The 26,873-nt window shown below is 40.0% G+C and overlaps 2 protein-coding genes across 4 annotated transcripts in view; one reads left to right on the top strand and one right to left on the bottom strand.

The window, feature by feature from the left end:
• Positions 1–12,755, top strand: part of LOC130604591 (probable ATP-dependent RNA helicase DDX60) — a 44,024-nt gene extending 31,269 nt beyond the window's left edge. For 2 of the 3 annotated variants that reach the window (XM_057419219.1, XM_057419218.1), the window contains 10 exons: positions 363–467; positions 1,694–1,894; positions 2,916–3,020; positions 3,705–3,843; positions 4,492–4,613; positions 7,418–7,565; positions 9,691–9,833; positions 10,562–10,713; positions 11,904–11,966; positions 12,062–12,755. In XM_057419219.1, coding sequence (XP_057275202.1) covers positions 363–467; positions 1,694–1,894; positions 2,916–3,020; positions 3,705–3,843; positions 4,492–4,613; positions 7,418–7,565; positions 9,691–9,833; positions 10,562–10,713; positions 11,904–11,966; positions 12,062–12,164 — 1,281 coding nt within the window. In that variant the 3' untranslated portion in view covers positions 12,165–12,755. Of the gene's footprint in view, positions 1–362; positions 468–1,693; positions 1,895–2,915; positions 3,021–3,704; positions 3,844–4,491; positions 4,614–6,876; positions 7,006–7,417; positions 7,566–9,690; positions 9,834–10,561; positions 10,714–11,903; positions 11,967–12,061 lie in introns of those variants that run through there. The other variant, XM_057419220.1, reaches the window with a different exon arrangement.
• A 3,453-nt stretch (positions 12,756–16,208) lies between these two features.
• Positions 16,209–25,755, bottom strand: LOC130604509 (uncharacterized). The gene is made up of 8 exons (XM_057419054.1): positions 24,937–25,755; positions 23,492–23,578; positions 23,032–23,265; positions 21,263–21,285; positions 20,256–20,401; positions 19,246–19,346; positions 18,959–19,060; positions 16,209–18,049 (listed from the first exon to the last, which is right to left on the bottom strand). Exons 1-8 carry the CDS (start codon positions 25,471–25,473, stop codon positions 16,283–16,285), a joined length of 2,997 nt encoding a protein of 998 aa, XP_057275037.1. The 5' UTR covers positions 25,474–25,755; the 3' UTR covers positions 16,209–16,282.
• Positions 25,756–26,873: the final 1,118 nt, after the last annotated feature.

Here is a 26,873-nt window from a genome sequence, read left to right as displayed (position 1 = left end):
CAGCAGCTAACTGAACATATTAAATGCACTCTATAGGATTATAGTATTTTGTACAGACTTCTGGAATATTTGAATTTCTGCTCAGTTTCAATATTTCAATTTGTATTCCATGAAAGATGTGGTATAAACTTTCAGGATACAAAAGTTTGATATGCATATAGAATAGCTATATGAACTATACTAAAGAGTCAAATTCATGTATGTTCATCACTATGTTAAATTCATCAGGTTAATATTTAGCTATATAAAAAATAATAGTAGAATTCCTGTTGAGATAAGTTGGATAACACAGGTAGTTTTGTTTTCTATTTAAATGGATATTGCTATTTCTAATAGAATTACTCATGTTTGGTATCTTACAGGTAGTCACAGCTACTTCATCTCTTGCTCTAGGAATCAACATGCCATGTAAATCTGTTGTCTTTGCTGAAGATTCTGTATTTTTAGATGCCCTAAATTACAGACAGGTATGGAAATAGAATACCTACTTTTTATTACAGGAACAATATAAATGTAGCTGTCATCACACACAAATTCAGAAAAAACATCTTTTACACATGCTTCTGGGTATGTTCTGAGTTGCAGCTGTTCATTTTGGTGACTTCACTAATGTTTGGAAATGCCAGCCCACAAATAATGGATGTAGTCTAAAGACCTATTTCAACAATGAAAGTATTACAGTTGCCCAGTGAATTAAAGGAATAGGTTCAGCTTTCAGTTGTGGGAGCCAGAAAGACAGAAGCTGTTTTGTTCTAGCCAGAGTTTTACAAATGCGTGAAAAATACACTATAAGAACATGCAGTGGGGATTTAATCAGGAAAAGAAAGATTGTTGACTGGATTAATTAAGTACATTTGAGTTCTTTCCATCTGGGAAGTCGCACTCCACACAGTGCAGCACAGCAGTGTGTAAATGAGGTTGCAAATGCAATAAAGCAGAATGGCTCCAGTCATGCCGCAAGTTTACTGGGTGGGCTGAGAGACTCTAACCTCTTCATTTCCTGCTCTTGTACTACTTTGCAACCCTGCATTTTCATGAAGTATTGTTAGTTTGCCTCTGGTTCAGGTGGCTGTATAGGTCAGATACAGCTGATGGCAGGTAGCTGTCAGAGTCAGCGTGAGTGGATCTGTGCAGTAGCCAGACCTAAATGAATCTCCCTTCTGCTGCACATAAATGATATGACTCCAGCTTTGTAACATCATCTGGTACAGGGGCAAGTCCCCACAATGGACCTGTCCAATAACTATTGATCCAGGCAAGGGAGTACTTCCTTAGGAAGCTCCTCTGTACTCCTTTTTCATATTCTCTGCTCTTTATTCATACTGGCACTACCCTTTGCCCCAAATCTACCCAGAAATAATTCAGAGCTAAATGTAACGTGAAAACAAATCTGGTGTGTAGGTACAAATTTAAAACTTACCTTGGAGAAATATGAATATTGAAAGGACATGTGAGAGAATGTAAGTATCTGGACCAGTGTTTAGGTCTTCTATCAAATAGTTTAAGAAGTAAACCACCACATTTGTATAAACCAGCTGTATTTGAGGTACAGCATATTTTGTGCATATTATTTTAATAATTCTGCATAAATGCTTTGTTAAGACTGCGTAGATGATATCAGCATACACAATGTAGCTATATTTTATGTTAAAATTAATAATATTGTTATAGTTATTAATTATTTTATTCTTAGATGTCAGGACGTGCTGGACGACGGGGATATGATATGATTGGAAATGTGTTCTTCTATGATATCCCAATGCCTAAAGTTGAAAGACTTATCAAATCCAACATACCTGAGTTGAAAGGCCAGTTTCCTCTGACTATTTCCTTAATATTGAGACTGATGCTGTTGGCTGCGAAGGCTGATGACAAAGAAGATGCCAAAGCAAAGGTTTAATTTTTTTTTCTTACTAGTAATTTAATGAAATGTCTCCTTAACATGACGAGAAAGTTACATACTTCAGAAGTAAGCAACCTGCCTCCAATGACGTTGCATACTCTGCTATACTGCTTCTAGTATCTGTGCCATCTTTTCCACAGTATTGTATAGTCCACTTTTATGCATTTATTCTTTGCAACAGATATTATCATCATGTCATCAGAATGCTACTCTCAGGAAGGTATTTATTTTAGTAAAAATACCTTCCTGACAGTAACTGTTGTTCTATGCAACAGTTGCGTTAACTTGGAGAATCAGGAAGTCTTCCAATACTTAAAATTTCAGCTTTATTTGGGGAAAAAGTGTGAGCATACGTTTCCATAGGGAAAAGGGGAGCTATGAAATGCTATCTCAATTGAAGCTATGAGAAAATTTGATATGTTACTCACTTGCTTAAATTTAACTCATTTGTTACTAACTCTTTGGAATCAAAAAGTTCTTATTCTTGCCTCTTAATGCAGTGATATAAGTAAGCAACCCATGACCATGATTACAAATTGGTCAGAGATCTCCTCTTGTAATTATTGAGGACCTCTTGCCTCCACACAATCTGGTTTTTTACATCCACTTCAGACATCTATTTTCAAGGACCTACTGAATAAACACAGACATAGGTCTTAAGATAACAAAGTACATTGGTAAACTTCTATGTTAAAATATTAAAGTGATATTAAAGTGATATTTAAATCCTTGTCTTCTAGATCTCTATATGAATTCTACATAATTAACTTTACAAATCTTAGCATAAATGTAGAAAATAAGCACACGTTTGATAGATGATGGACTTCTTTCACAAGCATTTCCAGGAGTTAAGCATTCAATTTACATAAAACTCCAGCATAACCCCACCCAGCATTTTTACCCTGGAAACCTTTGAAACAAAGATAAAAGCTGGATATTATATTTCTTTGCTTGTTACAGTATCAGCATTTCCTTGGATTTCTAAATTATCTTCTTATGTTTGTTTGACCAGGCATTGTCAGTGTTGAAGCACTCACTGATGTCATTCAGAAAAGAAAGATACGCTCAAATACTAAAAATCTATTTTATGTTTTCCTTGCAATTTCTGATCAAAGAGGTAGGTTTTAACTCATTCTCATGAAGGAGAGCTCTTAAATCTACAGATTCTTATTTGTGTTAGTATGCTTTTATTTGAAGATCCATATACTTTATATTTCATAGCAATAGGCTACTTCTTTTTAGAAATTTCAGAAAATGGATAAAATTAGAGTGCTTTATATGTGAGGTTAATTCTGAGCTACTTATGGAATAAACTCAACAGGAAAAGTTTTGTGGTGTGGTTTATGTAGTTACAAATTGATTAGGCAAGTAAGAGCCGTGTGTTTCTATTGTATATAAAGATACGTGCATGTGAAACAGCAAGGGTTTAAAGCATATTAAGGATGACACAATTTCCATAATGTTGAAAGAAATTACATCTGTAACAAAAATTTAGAGAAGACTGTAAATTACTGGTGTATCTCTCCATAATAATACTTTAACTTTTGATGGATACCATTTTGGAAAATTTTTATGTATGACTCCATTTGACTTACAGCTCAGGACTACAGGCAGTGGGGCAAATTGATGACTTGTTTTTTAGGAAGGACCGATTTTTGCCTTTCAGTGGCAATTGCATGTTCTCAATAGGTACCCATGCACTAGGTTGAAGGCTATTCTTTTGAACGCCACCATTCTATATTTCTGTCATATCCAAGGTCACCCTTCACAACTAAGGGTGTTTTGCTTTTAAATTCAATAGGGCTACTTGGATCAAGAAGGTAAACCCATAGGATTTGCTGGACTTGTGACACACTTGTACTATCATGAACCTTCAAATTTCGTTTTAGTGAGCTTTCTTGTGAAAGGTTTGTTCCACAAATTGTGCCAGCCAATTAAAGGTAAATAGTAGTCTCTGCATTTTAATTGTAGTCTGTGGTGGGCTCTCCAACCCCAATGGTTCTGAAACTTGCCTCATTGCTGCTACCATCTTTTGCTTGCCAAGCCTTCATCCTCATATCCTTGGCCTCTGTCCCTACACACTCAGCATATGCTCATGTTTCTCATACATATGGCGATGTTGGTATCATGAACCTAAATGTATCGTTTGTGAAACATTCCGGTAAGGTAAGAAAGAATGCTATATGTAGAAAAATCAATAATTGTGACTCCAGAGCAATATTTGAATCTTGTAGACAATAAGGTGGATGACCACTCCGAATACCAACAGATTAAAAAAAATTAGGTACTACTAATGTCTCATTACATGAGTCAAACACACTGTGTGCACTGAGATGTGCTGTGGGATATGAACATATAAGAATACAGTATTTATTTGTACATACTTTTAGTTGCTTAATTATCTAGCAGAGTTTTTTGTATGTAGTGAGTTGATCTTTAGCCAGCATAACCTCTGTCATGACAATGGCAGCTGGGAAGAGAACTCCTGAATAGGAGGTACTGGGTTTTGTTTGGTTTTTCCTTAAAATTACTATTATTTTCCTTTTCCACTTTCATATTTAACCCAAAACTTTTCTGTTCTGACACAGGTTCAACTGTTTTTTCAGAAAATGTCCTGGAAAAGCTCGTGCTCATTCTAGCCAACCTCTTTGGGAGAAAATACCTTCCAGCCTGCGCACTGAAATACAAACGCACATTTTGCCAGTCAAAGGTAGATGAAGCTTTGGTCTTTACTGCAATTTGTGCCATGTTCCACTTCAAAGCATTTCTTTCGTTTTGTCAGACTAGTGTCATTATGGATGTACAGTAGCCTGGAACGCCAGCAGCTGGATGCCTGCTCAACCACTCTCTTAATACTCCATCTCAACAGGATAAGGAGAGAACATAGGATGGCAAAACTCTTGCGTTGAGACAAAACCAGGCAGACCACTTACCAGTTATGATCATGGGCAAAACTGCCTCAACTTGTGGCAAATTAATGTGTTGCCAATTAAAATGGGGTTTAGTAGTGACAAACAAAAGTTTAAAATTTCAGCACTACCTTGCCCCTTCCTTCCCCAGGCTCAACTTTGCTTCTTCATTCCTGACTCCTTCACCTTCCCCACCCCTTCCCCAAGCAGTGCAGGGCTGATGGGAAATGAGAAAGGAGGAGCTGTGGTCAGTTCTTAACTCTCTCTGCTGCCTGTTCCTCCTCACATGTCACTCTTGCTCCAGTGTGAGTCCTCTCTGTGGGCTGCAGTCTTTCAGAATAAACCTGCTCCAGTGTGGGCTTCCCAGAGGCTGTAACTCTTTCAGGGCACATCCAGCTGCTCTGGAGTGGAGGCCTTCACAGGCTGCAACGTGGATATCTGCCTCAGCATAGTCCTCTCCACTGAGACGGCTGCAGGGAAATCTCTGCCCCACTGTGGTCTCTTCCGCAGGCTGCAGAGGAATCTCCACTTCGGCACTTGCAGCACCTCCTCCCCTTGCTTCTCTGTTCTTGGTGCTGGCACTGCTGCTTCTCATTCTGCCTGTTTGACATTTTTTACCCATTCTTAATGAAGTTTTCCTAGAAGTGCTGCACCTGTGCCTGGTGGGCTCAGCTTTGCCCCATGTTGCGGCCATTGCAGCTGGCCGTGTCTGTCGTGGAGCAGCCCTGGGCCTCTTCTCACAGTGGCCTGCCACAAATCATGTCTGTTGTTCCCTCCCCCCCCCCCCCCAACACCTTGAAACTTACACACAATACAAATAGCTAGAATAATGAAGAATGTACTTACCAGATAAAGAAGTCTTCATTTAACCATGGAAGTAACAGTGAGTGTCAGATTAAAATGAAAAGTACCAGTTTATTCAAGTGTTTCAGTGGTGATAGACGATGATACAGTTACTGTCATGATACTGCAAAATGTAAAGGTATAAATGACACAAAGTTTCTTTATACAACTCAAGTACCTCTTCCCCAAATGGCAATTTATTACTTCTCTTCACTTTTGTTAGCTCTGTCTCTGACCAGGGAGCCTGTAGCTTTGTGAGACCCAAAAGGACACCAGCATGCTCTGTGGCATGTAACACTAGGCTTAGAGCTTTTTCCAGAAATGGGACAGTGTTAGTAGGGTCAGCATTAACATTAGTTATAGAATCATAGAATAATTAGTGTTGGAAAGGACCTTAAGATCATCAAGTTCCAACCCCCCTGCCATGGGCAGGGACAACTCACACTAAACCGTGTCAGCCGACGCTCTGTCCAACCTGGCCTTGAACACCGCCAGGGATGGAGCATTCACAACCTCCCTGGGCAACCCATTCCAGTGCCTCACCACCCTAACAGGAAAGAATTTCTTCCTTATATCCAATCTAAACTTCCCCTGTTTAAGTTTTAACCCGTTACCCCTTGTCCTATCACTACAGTCCCTAATGAAGAGTCCCTCCCCAGCATCCCTATAGGCACTCTTCAGATACTGGAAGGCTGCTATGAGGTCTCCATGCAGCCTTCTTTTCTCCAGGCTGAACAGCCCCAACTTTCTCAGCCTGTCTTCATACAGGAGGTGCTCCAGTCCCCTGATCATCCTCGTGGCCCTTCTCTGGACTTGTTCCAACAGTTCCATGTCCTTTTTATGTTGAGGACACCAGAACTGCACACAATACTCCAAGTGAGATCTCACAAGAGCAGAGTAGAGGGGCAGGATCACCTCCTTCGACCTGCTGGTCACGCTCCTTTTGATGCAGCCCAGGATATGGTTGGCTTTCTGGGCTGCAAGCACACACTGGCGGCTCATGTTCATTTTCTCATCAACCAAGACCCCCAAGTCCTTCTCCACAGGGCTGCTCTGAATCTCTTCTCTGCCCAACCTGTAGCTGTGCCTGGGATTGCTCTGACCCAGGTGTAGGACCTTGCACTTGGCGTGGTTAAACTTCATGTTACGCACAAAGTTAACCCACCGTGGGTACACGCAGAAAGTGAAATGTTTGTCATGTGCTCCTATTAGCTCTTCTAGGCAAAGCCTTTAGATTTCTGGAGGACACAGCTATGGCTGGAACAAGGGAAACTTCTTCCAGGTAAAGATGTTTCTGTGGCCAGTTTCCAGCAAGCATTCCAAGATGAAAACTTATGAGAAGTGGCTGGTACTGTAGCTAATGGCAGCCGTGTCTGTCATGTTGGTAGGGAACCTGTTGAACACCAAGATATGGAAAACAAGAACTGGGAAGGGCAGCCCTTCAAAAATCCCTTTTTTAGGGAGCTGAAACACCTCTAATAAAACAGTTTGGCAAGTACTGTGTGAGTAAAAATCTAGGAATTTTATACTTGATGTTTGTCTTCCATGCCTTTTTCTGCATGAAATTCATGTTTGTCTTTAAGATCCATCAATTCTAGATGGCTGGGGAGCCTGACAAGCTGGGTAAAGCTTGGAGCTGTACTCTTTCCTTCTTCCTACTAATATGCTATGTGTGTACAAAGACATTCTATATGCACCAATTTAGAACTGATGCTTTCAGAGAAATAAGCTGAATTAAGCAACAAATGGCATGTTATTTCAGGTCTTTCTAGAAGATCTGCCAGAAGACTTTGCAGAGGCTGTAAAAGAGTACAACACAAAAGTGGAGGAAAATTTTGCTCATTTTCTTCTGACAACTGCCAAGCTGGCAGATATGGAACAAGAATACAGACTTCCACTGTCAAAGACAGGTAGGAATTGAAAAATTAGTGCATGTTCATAATTTGTGAAATTGATTGCATTAGGAAATTTAGGTTCTTATTTTGTAAAGAAAAAGAACTGTGATTTCAGACATGCTAATAAAGAGATACAATTTCTATTTTACTTTTGTTTTACAAGCATTATAGATTGTTGTATACAGAAGCTTTGTATAGGAAAAGGTTAATTTTAGTTGGTATTTTATTGTTTTGTAGGGGAAATAAAAATCAAATTGACCTTTTTATAAAAGGAAAAAATATATTATTGAATTAAAGCCCTTTTATCTAATCATCAACACATTTGCAGATCCTCAAATGCCTGCTTAGAGTCTTATAAAGGTTAGATTTTCAACATCTGAACAGCCTCAAGGTTGAAGAAACAACTAAAGACTATTTGTTAATTCAACTAAATTACTTATGCCAGTGATGATGTTCAATAACCAAAGCAGCATGAAGAGGCATGACTATAAAATTACTATGCAATATGGATTGCCATTGGGTGAAAAATATCACCTACTACATAATTTCATGTTAATTTCTGGGAGATATAAAAGCAGTGTAATACACCACTCTCCCATTGCCTAGCTCCTCTGAAAATAACAAGCCTTCAAAAAAGTAGGAAAGCACTTTAATTATAACAGGTAACTATTTATTCATCCTCTTTTTTTCCTACACTGGTGGATTGATTTTTTTATTCTCTGCTCTGTACAAATGGCAGAGACGGAAAAAAAGAGGAAAAAGCCCAAATCGCCTTACAAGCTACCCTATCTTGCCATCTACTTTGAGTTTCAAGTATGGTGATAAGTGGGTGATAAAAAGTTCTATAGTAAAGCGGATGTCAACTTAATACAAAGATGAGGCACTGGGGAAGATAAATAGATAAGGGGAATGCAAAACAAGACTGAATACAACATACTGCTTGAGATGGTAAATAGCAGTGATCCATTTCCAGTACTGACCACTGGAAAGTGCTGCATCATGGTATAACATTAGTAATGCTATACTGAAATCCCATTTTTTCATATCAGTTTAAGATTGCTTATTTTAACAGTGGAGGGCCTAACACCTTGATACGTAACCTGAAAACAGTAGGAAGTGAAGAGAAGAATGACGGAATGCCAGATGAGAGAAGCAAAGCATGGACTGCCTTGTATTACATGATATATATTCCTTTGTCTATGTTAGTGTTACTAATGCTACTTTTACCCAGGATATGAGCTATGAAAATTGTATTTCCTATTCTTGAATAGGAAATTCTAACTTGAATGTTAAAGTTTCTTGTTTAAATGGAGGTGTTAATATGGTTTCACTCTCATTTCATTACAACAAGCGTAACTACAGCATAGTTACTATAATACAAGCAGAAAAGACTGTAGGACAAGGATTGACAGTATCATTATTAATATGGAAAGAAAGAATAAGTTTCTGTTTAGGAAAGGAAAATCAAAAGTGCAAATATATAGAAGACAGGTCTTCTATAGACAGTGACTGAAGTTACAGGCAGACCATAAACCAGCTGAAATTCCGTATGTCGTAAAACCAGAAATCCATAATGGGTTGCATAAAGCAGAGCAAAACATGTGACCTTCACATACTTAAGCCCTCAGTTAGAATATTCATTCTTTAGAGCTCTACACTTCAAGGAAAACGTTGGCTGGGTGTCCAGAGGCTAGCAATAAAAAAATATTATTAGATGTCAAGCAATTAAGACATGTGCATACAGGTTGAAAAACCTGTTTTTCTTCAATGTAGGACAGAATAAAAGATGAAGGTAAAATAAGTCTTCTAGAACTAACATTCTCTTTGGTTTTGGCGTAACTTTGTGCTGTTAGCAATTTTGGCTACAGATGAGTCAAGGAGAAAAGCTTAAGTTGCAAGGGGGGATTAAGGCATAATCATTCTCACCATTAGAAAGTTCTTTCTTATATTCTGTAATCAAGTGTGTAGGCATTCTTATGAACAAAAGAAATAAACATCTGTCAAGAAAGGTTTAAGTTTAGAAGATTAACAGTATGTCCTGTCATTATCTACTGCCTGAAAAAATTCTGGCTTTTAAAATTGATTGCTGAAAGGGAGCTTGAGTCTGCATAGCTTACCTTGTACTTGAAACTTTGTCTAGATTTTACATCCAAGAGTTGGCATGGCTCTGAACTAGCATCTTACTTGATGGACACCACCAAAAGCATATCTGCCATCTCACCTTTTGCGTGTGTTTCTGGAATGGTTGATAATGATCTATTTCTTGGGGAGAACATTAATAAAGTAAGTTATTTTTTCATGGGGGGCAGAATTTTAGTATAGGTCAATAAAAATAATTATTACAGTCTTCTTGCCTCTGTAATATGGTGACCCCATGCTCAAGTGTCACTTTAGGAGAAACAATTTGAAAGGTCTCAAAATCAGCACTGAGTAGTACCACATTATTACAATGCAAACCCACAAATAGAGGGCCTCTGTTCCTTTCAACTCCAAGACAAGTAAAGTACTTTAATACTATATCAGCATGTTTATTGCCAGCTTGTATTTTCCTGTGGTCATCTATATGGGCCATGTAGCATTGGGGAATCATCACAACTCATATTTCTGTTGTAGAAAAAATGAAATTTCTCTGACTGGGGATTTGAAATTTGCCTTCATCCTTAAAATGTTCCATGCTTAAGGTTGACTATTATATTCAAAGCTTCAGTGAGAGAATCTAAACATATTATCTACACATGGAAACATCGTCATCTAAAACTCAAGAGACGTCCAGTGACCCAGTCAAACTTTAAATGACTTGGAATGACTCAGAGCTGCACTAGCAGTGCAAGACACTTTACTGACAAACTCTCCCTGTGTCTACAGCCTACATGTTCTTGTGCAGATTTTTGGAGTGGTACAGGATTAGGAGTGTGGAATTTCCCAGCTGTGGTCTAAAGGTTTGACAAAATAGGCACGTAAAGAAAACCACAGGTTTTCATCTATTCAACAGATACTTTCTTGTTTTTCAGGCTCTCTTACGTTCCCTCGGAATTAATGTCACAAACTGCCCCCTTCTTTATTTGAAAAAGTATGATAATCAAGGAAGGAGGCAGCCACTCAATGCATATGCACTGGACTTTTATAAGCATGGATCCCTGATTGCATTGACAACTGATAACTGGTATGTACTACCATTTTTAATACGGTGAAGTGGCAACATCGTTTACAGTAGGGTAAACAAGTACATCTTTTTGTTTTTAAAGACTTCTTCCTCCAGGACTTAGGGATGGAATAGCTTTAAACCTGATTAGATTGGTTGACTATTTTAATGAGAATAAAACATATACTATATGCAAGTCCAATGGCATTAACTGTAAAGTATTAGCTGGGTATTCAAAACAGTAGCATAAATGGGAAGTCTTGACTTCAGTGATGCAGGTTATTTTGACAGGCTCTTTGGAAGTTTTATTTAATCAAGGGTTTTTTCTTCACTATGAAAGAGATCAGCAAAGTCCCTAAAATGGGCAGGCCCAATGCAGTAGTTTGGAAGATGGTAACATAGTAGCAGAGAGATGTCAAAAACTTGGTCAAATAATGAAGACAGAAACAGATTAAAGGAGGAATTCAGTGTTAAAAGATACAGGCAAAAGAATGTGAAAGAAATTAAAAACTTCAATTAAGGAAAATCTAGAGCATAAGGAATACAGGAGGATCACTTTTGTTTTTGACTCTCACTAGCCTGTTGTAACCTCATTCATTAAATCCCTCTCTTTATAAAACTTTTAGCTTGCAGTTCTTAATGAAGCCATTCACATACCTGTTTCATTCCCAACCACAAGTTCCCTCTCCCAACCACTCTATCTCAACTATCTTTATTTTGCCTTCATGCTCATAGCCAGTAACTTATATTTATGAGCAATGAAATGCCACTTCACTCTGCTCCCTGAGGGTGCTGTTGGGAGCATATAATATTATCTGCCTATTTTGTAAACTCTTCAAAGCATTTTCTAAGAATAATTACAGTACCCATTCCATGTACTATTGTGGTTACAGTAGCAGAGTTTGACACTAATGCCACATTAGGAAGAGGTAAGGAAATACACATTGTAGAATCACATTCTTCATTCTACCAAGCTGACCTACTGGAAGGTTCTTCCCATGGCAGAGGGGTTGGAACTGGTGTTTAAGGTCCCTTCCAGCCCAAACCATTCTGTGATTCCATTATTTTCAACACAGTACTAAGGAACTAGTTTGTCAGTGTCTGAGGCCATGGCATATGCTCTGCATCCTTACCCAATGTACATGACAGGGTTTATTAAAGAAGAAACAGCATGTGCATATCCATGCTAATTTTGGATTTTCTTTCTTCAGGTTAAATGAAGGAGATGCTTACTATGCACTCAAGGAGTTTGTACTCATCATTAAGTCTATTGGGTATGATAAACTTGTGGTTTCTACCATACAATAGGTATTTCATCTTTAAAGCAATTTAAAATTAAATGTCTTCTTTATTTTTTTTTTAACCCCAGCACATCACTGAGTGAACTGTGTGATGATCCAGATGACAACGTTCTGCTGGCATTTCAACAACTGGGTGAAATCTATGCAAAGAAACTGCAGTGTATTATCTGAAGATAAAAGGGGGGTGTGTGTGAGGAAGCAGCAGTACATAATAGTCTTATCACACAGATCAGCTGCCTTTTAAGTTAGGAAGTGACTAGGTCAGAATCATCAAATATGTTTTATAATCAAGTTTTAGTAATATCCAATACTAGTAATACAAAGTTTACTTCAGAAAATGAACCTTCATATATTGACATTTTAAATAAATAATGACTAAGTAACTGTTTCTCATAGGTTAAGAAATGAGGTAATGGCACTTTTTTTTTTTCCCCAGGCAGTGATATGCATGTTAATGTAGTTCTCAGAAACAAGCTGAACAAATGTCGCAGTTCTGACAACTGGTGAGATTAGCCTCTCAGTAGGACAGCACTGGAAACTTTCAGCATATTTGTGAAGGATGTTCAGCAATTACTTTAGCAATCATAATCAAATAGATTGTTTTAATTATATTCCAAGGTTTCTATGAAATTCTGAAGTAGTACCTTCACGAATCATTATAAAAACTTTTAAACTAGTCTGCAGTTTTAGTCTACAAAATTTAAGTATAAAGAGTTTTATATCAGTACAATGTAGTATGATTAATAAAATGTTACAACCATATCTAGAATTGTTTCATTTTTAACCCAACCTGTCCACAAGAGTCAAAAAGATTCAGGATACCTCTACCATACTGGTCAAAAAGTCCCTTGCAATACAAATTACTGAGTTTAGTGAAATATATTTCCTAACTATTCTCTTGGGTTTTGCTGGAAATAAGAGTTTTCAACAATATTTTCATATGTCGTGGTTTAAACCCTAGCCAGACAGCTTGTTCACTCACTCCCAGTGAGTGGTGCCAGGCTGGAAGCAATCGAGGTCCCGTTCCCCCCCCCCCCCCCCCGGGGCTCTCCTCTCCCTGCTCCCAAAGGGATGGGGAGGAGAATCGAAAGGGTGCAACTCCCATGGGTTGAGACAAGAACAGTCCAGCAAACAGTGTACAAATCACCACCGCTACCACCAACTACAACAATGATAAAGGAAAATAACAAGGGAAGAGAATACGATACCACCGGCCAAGAAAGCGAGTTCCACCCGGAAGCCCCTGTCCTTCCGGGTAACTCCCAGTTACCCCCCACCCCGGGCATGACGTGCTGTGGTATGGAATACCTCCCCGGCTAGCCCGGGTCAGGCGCCCCGTCTCTGCTTCCTCACAGCTTCCCCTCCTCCCTGGCAGAGCATGAGCCTCACAGAGTCCTTGGTCAGGGTAAACATCACTTAGCAACAACTGAAAACATCGGTATCACCAGCACTGTTCCCAGGCTGAAGTCAAAAGACAGCGCTGCACCAGCTACCAAGAAGGAGAAACATGACTGCTACTGCTGAACCCAGGACATCATATTATTACTGAAAACTCTTCAGTTGAACACTACATTTTAGTGTACTTATAGTCTGAAAAAATATTACATACATACTAATGCTCAGGTAGCCTTGGAGAATTAGGCTTTATCAACAGTCCTCATTGTCATGCACAAATTTATAGTGATGACCAAGACAGTGATGCAAATTATTCTCTGTTGATAATGAGCAAAATGTGCATTAAGGACAATTCAGAATTCCATTTCTTCAAATTACCTCTGGTGTTTAAATGATCATCGATGAAGTCTGTAACCTGAAATCTCTTTAGGCAGCATTAAACTACATGCAAGATGGTACATACTGGGGGAGGGAAACCTGTACGTAATCAGGTAGCGCAGCTTAACTACCATCAACTGACTTCAACTTCTTCAGTGTTTTTACTGTGTGAAACAAAATGATGACAGAAATGGATCACAGTGGTAGAAAAAGACTGATCTAACTCTGCCTGGAAAATAAAATTTACTCAAATTATTCTTTACTGTCTGGCAAGTCATGCCATATGCAGATACATCTTCTACAGCTCTTCCTCAACTAGGGTAAAAATGGCCTCATTTATACCTTTCCATGTTCATGTTTCCCAAAATATATGAAGTAATCTTTTTAATTGATTAATTCAATTTAATTTTAATTAATTGACCAAGGAATAAAGTCAGAAATTGGTCCTACTGTGTTCTCCACTATTTGACCAGTAAGCGTGAAATCCTGGCTGAAAAACAAACTTACTAGATCTGTCACACTGTACTAATTTTATATGCTGAAAATTGTTATGCCTCTTAAAGCATCAGCAACGGAACGTTTCAATTTCAATAATGTATATGGAAAGCACCTCACTCCTGTTACAGCTTTTAGTAAGGAGTCGATTAAGTTATACTGACCAAGGAATCAACTTGTGAAACTTCAGAAAATCAGCAATTCTACTTATCTGTTACCTGGTGGACTATAATTTCTGTGACCCATAGCGAGAGAAACAGCTTGCTTACCATTTACATGCCCTGGAAAACCTGAATGCTGAGTTATCGGGCACTTAGACAACAACTTGCCATGTTTGAAAAGCAGTCCTAAGACTGTACTGAACTCACATACCAACAATTTCTGCTCTCAAAACCAGTCTATCATAGTCTACTTGCTTTATGGTAACAGTGTCTTCTCACTAAAAGATGAGGTATGTGCTTTAAAGTTAACTTTACCAAACTCTCATGAAACATTACTAATAGAAATGAACAGTCAAGATGCTGTCTTAAGAAACTCAATAGGGTTTCTGAATCACCCTTACTCATTAGGATTAATTTTTTGTCCCTATAGCAGAGAACAACCATTTTCTACAACCTGGCAACAAGTTTTATAGGTGCCTTATCTGTCTCTAAAATTGTTCCACTTTGAGATCAACCTCCATCCATGGCACTGGGCCATTATCATGCTCAGCCTTTGTTTTCCAGTGATTTAATGCAACACCCTTTTAACGCTTCTCTCCTACACATGCAGAACGTGACAAGAATGTCTACTGCTATAGAGCAATACTTAGCAGAAAAACTGACATACAGTAAGACTTAAGAGATGAACATAACAGTAAAACCAACAACAGAGCTTTCAGCACCTTCCTTACTAGAAGGCAGATGCAAAAGGAAGATAGTAAGTTTTATAAATTCTAGAAACCATTTTTCAGCACTTTTAATGGAGGAATGCACTGCCACAGAAAAACTGAGGCAAAGAACTTAACTCAAATTAACTTGAAATGAGGCCACATTTTCTAAACCAAGAACAGTATTTCTAAGTATTCTGTCATAGTATGTATATTGGTAAGCTTTACAGAGATTTAAACTTAAGTAATATTTTTCTTATGAAGTTATGAAGATAACTTCTAGTTGACAGTGAAAAACTCTAAAGGGATATTAAACATTAAAATGGTATTTTTGCCCTCACTTCCCATCATATTTCAAAGACTAAAAATTCAATGAGATCATTAATACAGCGAGAAATGCTGTTTTCCTTTTTTTCCTACGATTACACAAATTTTAAAAAGATTTTTGTGGTTTAAAAGCTACATCCTCCTAACACTTTCACCAAACAGCAAGTTAAGATCTTGCCCACTGACTCCCAAACTTGCCGAAAGCAAGTGAAAACTACTTGTGACAGTTTTTTTTCATAAAGGCAGCATTTCCAAGGTACAGCTGACACGCTTCTGCAATGTGCAACAAAACCACTGATGTGGTGCTTCAATTTCAAAAGCCTAAGAGAAATTGTTGAGATGTCACTAGGAGCTAGACCCTCAATATACGTTGAATACAGCATTGGGAAAAAAACCCCAAACCCACAGCTAAAGGGAGATATGCAACCCAATTTTCAGTAATGCCCTTCAAAATGCTTTATTCTCTCTGTGGCTTTCCTCCTTCCCTCCCTTCCCGTGACAAGAATGCTAGTGTCTGTGCTCTCTTACTAATGTAACACTAGTGCACGTGCTGCTGTACTGAAACATCAACACCTGCTCCTCGTCTCTGAGGCTTCATTGAACCCACTGCCTGAGCCACTCCCATCCCCATCCTCCCCCCCCACACCCACCCACCCAGGTGGCACTTCTCTGAAGGTCTGCATTCCTGAAGATACAGTACGTATGGCCAGACTTTGATAACAACAACTGTCAAATGACAGGTATCCCCCAACTTCTTAATGTGTTCAGGAACTTTTATTTAATTTCAGCCTATTTAAGTACAGCTATCTTCCATTTCACTCTCTTGTCATTTCTCAGATTTTATTCTACCAGATATTTTGTTTTCAGAAACAGAAAAATGTTCTGATTCACTGCTGCTAGCAGTAGAGACAGATGTTTGACTTAGCTGTTCCGTGTCGGAATCGCTGTCACTTGGCAGTCCTCCTATCTTTTTTACCATGAACACAGAAACTCCTGAAGATGGATCATTGCATGCGCCAAGACCAGAACAAGATGCATTCTGACATGGTACAGACTCAGGCTCATCTTCCCTTCTAGGACAGGAACAGTTGTTTTCAGCAACAGTTTCACCTTCTTCCTCTTTTACTTTTGTTTCTGGTTTTGTTGCTGTAGGAAGTTGAGTGGAAGATGCATTCTCATATTTAACAGGAAGGATGGCTGAAGACAAAGGCTGACTACAAGAATTACTACCATCAGGAAGTGTCCCTGCACTTTCAGTTTTCTTAGATGAGTTCATAGGAAAGAGTGAACCTTCACAATTTGATTGACTCTGTCTAGAAGCAGGCTCCACATTCTCTGGAGATACAGGCTTCCCTATATTCAGAGGTGTTTCGTCAGAGTTCATCTTCTCTTCTTCAGTACCATTTCCAGGCAGAACCATGCAGGAAGTCAGTGAACCAGAGGTATTTCTGGCAGTATTTCCAAATGAAAACACTGGTGAGGGCAATGAGAAACAGGTATTTTTGAATGAAAATACAAAATTAGCAGGGAGGACGGGAGACTTGGTGGCATTCACCCCAGATGCAGTCTTGGTCTCTGAAGTATTACAAGCTACAGCTGTGGCAGATTCTGAGGTGTTGGCTTTTTGTTCCCCTGAGACACATGGTTTCTGTGTTCCATATCCTGCAGTTTCCTTTGCAGAAAGTGTTATTTCTCTCACGTGAGATGATGTTTTTTTGTCAGATGGCTTCTCAGATTGGCTAAAAAATGGGGATTGTGGTAAAACCTTAAATGAATTGCTGACTCCTGATCCTGCAGAACCACCTTTTACTGAATTGCCAAAGGGAGATGAAAAGCCTGGCTTCTTGCTTTCTACTGAGTCTAAATCAGGACTGGATGAAGCATCAGAAACTGTGGGTCTGGCGAGAGGACCATGTTTTCCAAATTTGCTTTCATCCTGGTTGTTGGTTTTATCGGCATGATCACATTTTCCAGGGTAAAACTGAGGGAAAACGAATTTTGTGTCTTTGATTTTAAAGGAAAATGTACCTGCATCTTTAGTAAATGTGGGTACCAAGTTGTTACAGGCACCAAAAGTAAAAGGTGAAGGTCCCCCTGCAGAAACATCTAGACATTCTGACTTTGAAACAGTACCAGCTGCTGAGGCTGCTGGGTTTAAGCCAAATGAAGTGCTAGAATTTGTGTCTATATCATTGGAAACAGTAACTGCTGATTCCTGCATTGGCAATTTTTCTTTAGGTCCTAAGTCTTCAGAGCTTTCTACGGCTGGAGTGGCTGCTTCCTGGGAAATTCTCTCAAGAAATGATTTTAAGTCACCATTTGTTTCAGAAGAGTTCATATTTGTGGATGGGATGTTGTGATGACTGGCTCCAGAAAAGCTTTTCTCAAAGCCATCTGCTCTTTGCAGGATTCCAATTTTCACTTTATCTGGACTATTTGCCTTGGGAGGTGAAGATGCAAAAGGAGTTCCTGAGGATCTAGCCTTCAAAGCCCCAGCACCTCCAAATTTATACTTTTTATTTCCAGATAGAGTTTGTGTCTTGACCTCACTGGTGAGCTTCTGATGTTCCGTATAGAATTTGTAACGTAACTCCTACAATCACAGCAAAGAATCCCATTAAGTAAAAGGGCATTTGTGGATTCAGGCATTGCAAAACTCACGTAAGACTGAAGAAAAGATTTCATATTTCTCTAGCACCTATGATGTATATTTCCATTGCTGCTGGAAGGCAACAGAGCATGAGTCACGATGGGAAAACCTTGTTTTAAAACAACTGAACGAGATGCACATGAACCATGATGAAAGTAGTTTTAAAATAGAAGACTACAGAAAACCGTATTTAGTCAGCAACAAAACAAAAAATAGCTAAAAAAATACCATCTTAGACATTAAGTGACACATTCTCAAATTGCCATGAAAAATAACCACCTGAGACAAATGTAAATGATGTTTTGGGTTTGTGGTGTTCAGCAGTTTTTTGGTGTTTTTGTGGTGGTGTTTTTTTTGGGTGGGGGTCTGTGGGTTTTCTTCTCCTAGATACAGTAAGTATATAACTGGCATTCTCAAGAAGCTCAAAAAAGAAATGCAAAAGAAAAATAATTCTGTCTTTAAAGGACCAAAGTAGCTTTTCAATTTAATCACCTGCCACTGGTGTTCTTGGTACATGCATCATGTGATGCATTGCCAGCCAAGCTTTACCAACTATAACTAGAGTCACTCTGTACAGACAAAAATTCACTCAGCCACCCATATGGAACTCTTAAGTGAAAAAAATGCAGTTGTACAACTAGATCATTGGAAATGAAACCAAAAGAAGCTGGATTCAGTTTCATTTCAAATTAGTAGGAATTTAGGTACTCATAGAAGAATAAATTCTATTTTCTTCAGAAAATAGAACACAGGCAGATGACTTCCTCTTTCTACAAACTGAAAATGGCTAGACAAAGTTGTGTCATAATAAATAGCAAATTGGCCATATTTATAACAGATGTTCAATCATACCTCATGACTCATGTTTTGAGACGTGGACATTTCCGATATCGACATTAGGCGAGTACAAATCCTGCTGCCATCTGCCAGTGCTTCCTCCTGTCCTGCTAGAGGCTGAAAAGTGTTTTGCAGCAGACATTAGAATTCATAGAATCATAGAATGGTTTGAGTTGGAAAGGACCTTACAATGACCTAGTTCCAACCCCCTTGCCATGGCTAGGGACGCCTTACCCTAGACGATATTGCCCAAAGCTCTGACAAATTAGTAGAGTCTTGTAGCCTCATAGTCAGTAACTTACAAGAAACATGCTGGGTGTGTTCTTCTGGTCCTGCCATTGCTTTATGTTATTTTTAAATAGAGTCTTTTTTGTTGAGTCCTCATTTCCCCCAGAAGGTAGATCTAGTACAAAGAAAAGAATAGTGATGGAGAGCATATTAAGTATAGAAAATACAGTAAGGTTCCCGTGCATCTAAAACAGATTCCAATTAGTAAGTACTAAAAGTACATTGCATGAAGTGAGACCTCAATACTTGTCAAACTTTTGATATAAAGCCAGAGGCCTACGTAAGGCATTCTAAATGCCTAGAGATCTGTGCCCTAATAAAAAACCTATTGTTTTGTCCTATGAGGTAAAAGCATTTAATCAGAACATAGTTAACATCCAATTACACTACAACAGATGCCCGTCAGTTCAGCAACATGTTCCTTACAGGGGCAATACTGGTTATACAGGATAATTATAATATTTCCCCCAGGTTCCAAAAATGTAACTTAGGGACTTTCTAGAGAAAGCACATTCATAAAACATATTTAAAAGCCCTTGATTAATTTATCATCCATTAATTTGCTCAGATGCTTTTTAACAACTTCCTTGCTTTTGCCATGCAGATGGTTTACTAGCAATTCGCTCCACAAGTTGCAGGTTCCTATCATAGAATAGTTAGGGTGGGAAAGGAACTTAAGATCATTTAGTTCCAACCCCCCTGCCATGGGCAGAGACACATCCCACTAAACCATGTCACCCAAGGCTCTGTCCAACCTGGCCTTGAACACCGCCAGGGATGGAGCATTCACAGCTTCCTTCAGCAACCCATTCCAGTGCCCCACCACCCTTGCAGTAAAGAACTTCTTCCTTATATCCACTCTAAACTTCCCCTGTTTAAGTTTAAACCCATTACCCCTTATCCTGTCACTACAGTCCCTAATGAAGAGTCCCTCCCCAGCATCCTTATAGGCTCCCTTCAGATACTGGAATGCTGCTATGATGACTTCCCAAATCTTGTCCTGTATTAGGTCCTTCTTCCCTACCTTTATCAGGGTCTTCGTTAACAGGCATTAACTTCAAAGCCAAGATTTTATTAACCACAGGTTTGATATCCATCTTCTTTTGAGTACACTCTGGTGTTTTTTCGTAGCTGGATGCTATGTTCATCAGGTCAAGCTGAGTTTTCATTCTGGAAAAGAAAGAAAAAACAACACAGAACTTAAATGCTTTTCTTAAGGTTCACATGCCAACAACTAAATTACACCTGCCTATTTAATAAAAGAAATAAGTTTGAAAAGAAAACACAAAGGGGAAGAAGAAATCAGAAAAAGTCTTCAATTAAGTGTCCAGTTTCCTAAATCTTTTTTCTTAAAACTTACTATCTGACAATTCCCTTGAATTAGGTTTCATACACAAAGTTGCAAGATGTAGTGCCTGAAGCTAAGCAGAGATCAACACTCCCTCCACCTGTTTTTCTTAGTATGCTATACCTGAATCTAAATTATACCTTTTCTTCAGAGGGCATTGCTAATGTTAGTCTGAATCATAACATATTTTAAGGAACTCCTTTTCCAGTATTCTTTCTTAAACTCTGCTTAAAAAGTTGTAAGAAATGTAATTAAGAATCTTTAGGAAGAAATATACAGGGTATTTGCACTGCAGACAAAAAAGAAGACATTGCAGGATCTCCATACATGCTCTTAAACTCAATGATTTTGGTTAAATCTGCAGGGATGCTTCAGTGTTCCTGAGTTTAAATAAGATATCTAAAAAATATTCAGTCACTGTGTATAATGAATTTCTAGACTCAGTTTTTTGCAGGATGCAGCTCAAAAGATTATCTCTAATCCTAGATAGCACACCACTAAAATTCTTGACAGATTTCCTAAACTTTGCAATACTGAGCATCCAAAAATCTGAAAGCATTATAATGTCTTAATTACTAAGTATTACTTTCATTTTAAGTCACTATATCTGACCATATCCAAAGTAACTATTTTCTTAGCTATTAATGTTAAAACTAACAAAGCATGAAAAAAAAAATATATACCTTGCATTCAAGCCACAGGCCACCTATAAATAAAACAAGAATTTGTAAGATACAAATTAATTTTACTCGAGCTCTCAAAAGATTATTGCCTTATCAAAACACTTCAGAGACTGAACTTGCATTTTCATTTCATAGAACTATAGGAAATAAACCGGTTAACATTTAAGAGGAAAAAGGAGAGCATCCAAATGTAAAAATAAAGAAGTGTGTCTGGGTCAATGATATACTTTGTAATATTTTGTGTTAAAGACAAAAAGCACTACTTCAGAGCCAAATGAAGGTATTCAAATAATGAGTCATGAACTGTATGGATCTCATTCATTTTGGATACTCAGGTATTTGTAAACATTCAAATGAAAGACCACTTTGTATTTCTTGGTGAGGAAAGCATCTGCTACCTCCTCTAATGGCACTGTTACACCAAGACTAAAAAAAAAAGCTGTCTTTTAGTCTGAAATCGGCCAGATAAGGGCAGTATGAAGTGCACTGCGTTGTAGTCAAATGACACTTCCCAAAGAATGGGCAATGAAAAGTAGAAAACCAAGTGGATTATAGACTGCTTCCCCCTAAAATCCTGGTAATTTCACTGTACTAATTCTTAAATAACAAAACCCCACCTCACTGAGTTGTGTGCTGTTATGGGGGGCAGGTAGAAGGTAGTGAATTTAAAGCATACTACTCACTGGAGTCAGAATATTCCTTCCAAAAGTGGAAGTCGCTTTTACTTTGGGTAAAAGTAAAATTTTCTTCAATAAGTTGTTACCAGAAACTTGAGCAAACTAAGTACTTTCTTAGCTTCAGATTTACCTGAAAGCAGCAAAAAGACCCACTATAGGAAAGAATATGCTGCGGTTTCTTAGGAAAGCACAAACCTTGAAGCTGAACACAAAATTCAGTAGCTATTAAAGTATTTTGCTCCTTATCTACCATCTGCTTAAACTCTGTACAACTGCAGCCAGTGTTGGACATAAAACGTTATGAAAAGATGTCTCCTAGCTTAGGTAACAGTGAAGATAAAGCTTGTGTCTTGCGTTCCTCTAGCATTCATCTCTAAATCAGATTGTATGTTTTTTTTCCTGCACTTCCCCTGAACACTGTGAGGGAGACTCAGGGTCACTTATACAGAAGCATATATACTACGTAACACACTGTATGTCAGAAGTACCTAAGCTAGCCTTAAATAGGCTGAGTTATTTCCACTGCACACATTTGTGCAAAGTTCACAGGTTTCAGAATCAATATAATTGCCTTAGTTTGGGTAACCCAACATGGTATCCTGCTGTGCAGCACTGACAAGTTACCAACCTGCCACCAATCTTTCCCCAAACAGCATTTTTAGTGTCTTACAAGTTCAAAGATGCAACAGAAGTGCTTAATTAACAAAGCACTTGAAAATAAATATTAAAAAGCAAGTAAATGGGAGAATTTTGAATGCAGTACTAAAAAATTACTCCCTATCTGCACCAAAACTTTCACAGCTGCTAATATAGCAAGTGTTACAGCAGCCCCTTTACAGTCAATTTAAGTAGTTTTCAGTGAACAGCCTAAATGTCTACTGAACTCACTAAATATAAGCTGCAAAGACAGTTTTTTCAACTTTTCTTAAATAAAAAATATGAAATGTTAAATAATTTTAGTCTGTATTTTTCGTTTGCTGAATTTGTTTTCCCTGATCCAGTAATTTTCATAATCATAACCTACAATACAGGAGGCTATATTTGAGGTTCATTATACAACTGATACTAAATGATAAGAAAAAAGGCCATCACCTCTAGGAAACGCTGAGGATCACACTCATGGACAAGCTCCTCACAATCTTTCAGAAAATTTTCTATGGTCTTCTTGTGAGTTTCCTTCATTTTCTTCCAAATAGCAAATTCCTTTTCTTTTTTACTTCTTTGATTTTCAACATCTTCTAGCAATTGCTGTTTCTTCATTTCCAGAGTCTTGAAGATTTCTCCGAATTCCAGTGCAATCATGTCAGCGTCCTTGTTCAGCACCATCTAGAAGCACCAAAACATAAAACCAGATGAAAACACAGTAATAATGTCTTTAGACACTTTCCCTAGTCAGGATGAGGAGTCACTAGGAGTCACTTCCCTGAGGAAGCTCAGAGCACATTTATGCCACAAAAAAGCACCAGTATGCCCCATGTTGTGATTAACCTACCGTAAGAAAAGAAACAAAGACACACACATATATATATAATACCCAGCATCTGTAACTCACATCCATATCATTCAGTTGATTTGAGATTTCATTCGTCAGCTTCTCATTTATTGTTCTCATTTTTTTCAGACTGCTGAAGAAGATTAACTGCAAGACAATTGAAATGCTTATCATTGCTTTATCTACTCCATAAAGTAAATACATCTCAGTGGTTATCTACGATCATATCATGGCATGCTCTGTACAACACATTAAAGAAAGCCTGTGATTCAAAAGATCTCTTAATAGCATTTAGCACTTTCCTGGTTCAGTACACAAAATTCTTTTGCTATTTCTCTCTCCAAGGAATGCTCACCTACAATACATATTGCTAGACTTGCTACAGGGTTATAGTTAAAACATTGATTCCCTCAGCCTTAGTTTTCCACCTCTCCCCTCACACACGTATCTATCTCAATGTAAGTGTTAACACTGTTATTCCAGTTCGACAAGCAACTAAACCATATTCACAGGCTTTTATGCTTCACACTGATAACACAGAAAGCTGTGCACAACCCAGTTACTGTTTGGTTTTGAACTAAGATTATCACTGTGTTTTCTTCATCTCACTACAGTGCCATTAAGATTTAGGTAAGAAGCCTACTGCAAAGACTATTTCCCCTGGGTTTCCAGAGTGAAGTGTAATTGGTGATCGGAGAGGCGGGAGAGAAATCAGTGCAAAAGCAGCTCTTGGCTTAAAGAATAGTCAGTAGTGTACTTAAACCTTTACATCTATATGCTTCATGCAGCAGCTTCCATTACTGCATAGCAGAACCGATGCACGCCTTGCCACCCTGCACCCCATTTGCATAGGGCACAAAAAGCTCATTCTACCTAATTTTGGCAAAAAGCACAACCACTTGTCACTACAGTCAGCCAACCAAACATTAGGCAAGGCAGTTGCTTTCTTCATTCATTCACACAGGAGTGCATTTTGGTTTATACATTTATTATTAGTTACCTAACCCATCTGTTTCTAAATATGTAATTATCTGTGACCCAAATTACCTACGCCAGCTTAGCCTATAAACAAAGTATCTGTGGGTGGGGCTTTTGTTTTGAACTTGGAAAAACTGGATCTGGACATGCAATAAACTTTCAGCATCGGTGTGTTTTATCAGCGAAGAATGCAGGTCTGTATGTTAAAACAAGACACTCCCTCCTTCATTCCCCTCCCCCCCACTTTTCAGATGCTTTTAATTTGGGTTCAGATCTGTTGGCACTGTAAATCGCCTGGTCCCCTGTATGTGGTGGATGACGTCTGACTGCACACCCCGGTACTCCGCAAGCAAATCCGACCACCTGGTTCAAAGAGGCACAATCCCTCGCTGCTTCTCGCCTGCCCACTACACAGCATTTTCCCCTGCATTTCTGAGTAGAAGCACCTCGGGCAAGGAAGGATACACTGTAGGAGCGCCCAACCTCCCAGCTGGAGCCCTGGCGCGGAGAGGAAGCGCCGCACTTACTTTCTCTTCCTGGTACACAGCGTCTATGAGGTTGACGGAGTGGAAGATGCCTTGGTGCTCCTTAGAGACGCACAGCCCACATCCCGCCTGCCGGCACATCCGGCAGTAGAGCTGCACCAGCCGTCCCGGATGTTTCTGGCAGGTTCCCCCGAGAGCCTGCAGGGAGAGTGGAAACCCCGGCCCCTGCTCTGCCTCTTCGGCCTTGGCGGTCCCGGCCGTGCCGGATCGGTAGAGCCTGACCAACTCCGCCAGGGTGGTGTTGACAGGCAGTGCGGCGGCACCGCCCCGGGGCAGCGGGCAGAGCTTCCTGCACAGCGGGCACGACACCCGGGCGCCGGCCACGTCGTTGCCAGCGCCCGAACCCACCCGGGAGTGGCGGGACTGCCCCTGACCCCGCTGCTGCTGCAGCCGGGCGGCCTCGGCCGAAGCCAGGCACTCCAGCACGCAGTCCCGGCAGAAGTTGTGCGAGCAAAGGGGCAGCGTCACCGGCTCCTCGAAGAGAGAAAGGCACACGGCGCACGTCAGGCTGGCCTCCATCTGCAACAAGTAGGTGGGCAGCCGAGAACGGGGCCGCCACTCCTGCTGCCTGGGCTCGCAGGCGACCCGACTAGGCGTTCTCGACTCGCCCCGCTGCACCGGGCCCGGCTCGCAGGCTGCCCCCGGCTCGTCGCGCCGTCCCGCCGCCTCCAGCGTGGCGGCAACGAGCGGCCCCGCCTCGAGGCGGCGGGCCCCGGGGAGAGACCCCGATACCCCTCAAGCGTCCAACTTCAACCTCCGCTTCCAACCGCCAACTTTCCAGGAAGTGGAACCCGGCCGCGAGGACAGGGGCAAGGAGAGTCGCGCTGGCGATTGGGGGAAAGGCGAGATTGACACGGCTGCTGTCCAGTCAGGGCAGCCGGGGCCGTGAGGCACCGTGGGGGCGTGGCGAGGGGTTGTCCGTGTGTGACCGCAGCCCCGGCGGGGCGGTGAGTGCTGGGACCCGCCCCCTGACAGGTGCGTGAGGGCGGGGTGCCGGGCCCTGGCACCGCCGCAGCCGTGCTGAGACAGGCGCTGTGCGGGGGTCCTGCCTCGAGCGCTGAGAGGCTGCCTCGGGCTGCGCTCTGTGGAAGCGCGGCGCGAACACGGCGGTGGCGGTTGGGAGACGTGCGAGTGCGCAGAGCTAGAGCCGAGTAACTCCACAGGGCTGAGGTACGGCTGGTGTTAACTGCCTGGAACTACAGCTGTAAGATCATAACGTAATTTAAGATTGGGGTTGTGTTAATGCTGACATATTGGCATAGACTTACAAACTCATCGAAGGGTGTTGGTTGGAAGGGACCTTTAAATGTCACCTTAACTCCCTAGTTGTGGACAGGCGCATCTTTCATTAGGTAAGGTTTTTCAGACGCCCATCAGGTCTTTAACGCTTCTGATAATGGAGCATCCACATCTTCCACTAACAGGGAAATCTATTCCAGTGTCTCAGAACCCTCATTATAAACAGTTTCTTCCTAATGTCCAATCCAAGTCTTCTGTCTTTCAGTTGTAAACCGTTGACTCTTGCTGTGTCACTACAGGCTTTGGTAAAAAGGCTCCCCCCATCTTTCTTACAATGCCCTTTATTTATTGAAAGGCCGCAACGAGCTTTCCGCAGAGTCCTCTCTTCTTCACACTGAACAATCTCATTTGGAGGTGTGTTACCTACTACTATTCATCTCCTTAATTATACCATCTGGGGCATCCTGGAAATACCTCCGTGCTCTGAAGGCTGATACTCAGTTAATTATTAAAATGAGAGAAATGCAAATGGAATTTAAATGTTTAATCTTCCTAGAATTCTCTCAAAGCTATATAATGCTTCCTCTTCCAGGGGTTTCCAGAGCGTGGCACTAAATAAAGAATTGTTTGGCATACTTGATTTCAATATTTTCTTTAGTTTCAAATGGAAAGAAGGAAAT

The sequence above is a fragment of the Pezoporus wallicus genome, unplaced genomic scaffold (assembly GCF_028554395.1).
Source record: "Pezoporus wallicus isolate ANWC-B61680 ecotype Strahan unplaced genomic scaffold, APGP_CSIRO_Pwel_v1 contig_2384, whole genome shotgun sequence".
Classification (NCBI taxonomy): domain Eukaryota; kingdom Metazoa; phylum Chordata; class Aves; order Psittaciformes; family Psittacidae; genus Pezoporus; species Pezoporus wallicus.
This window is presented reverse-complemented; position numbering and strand designations above follow the sequence as displayed.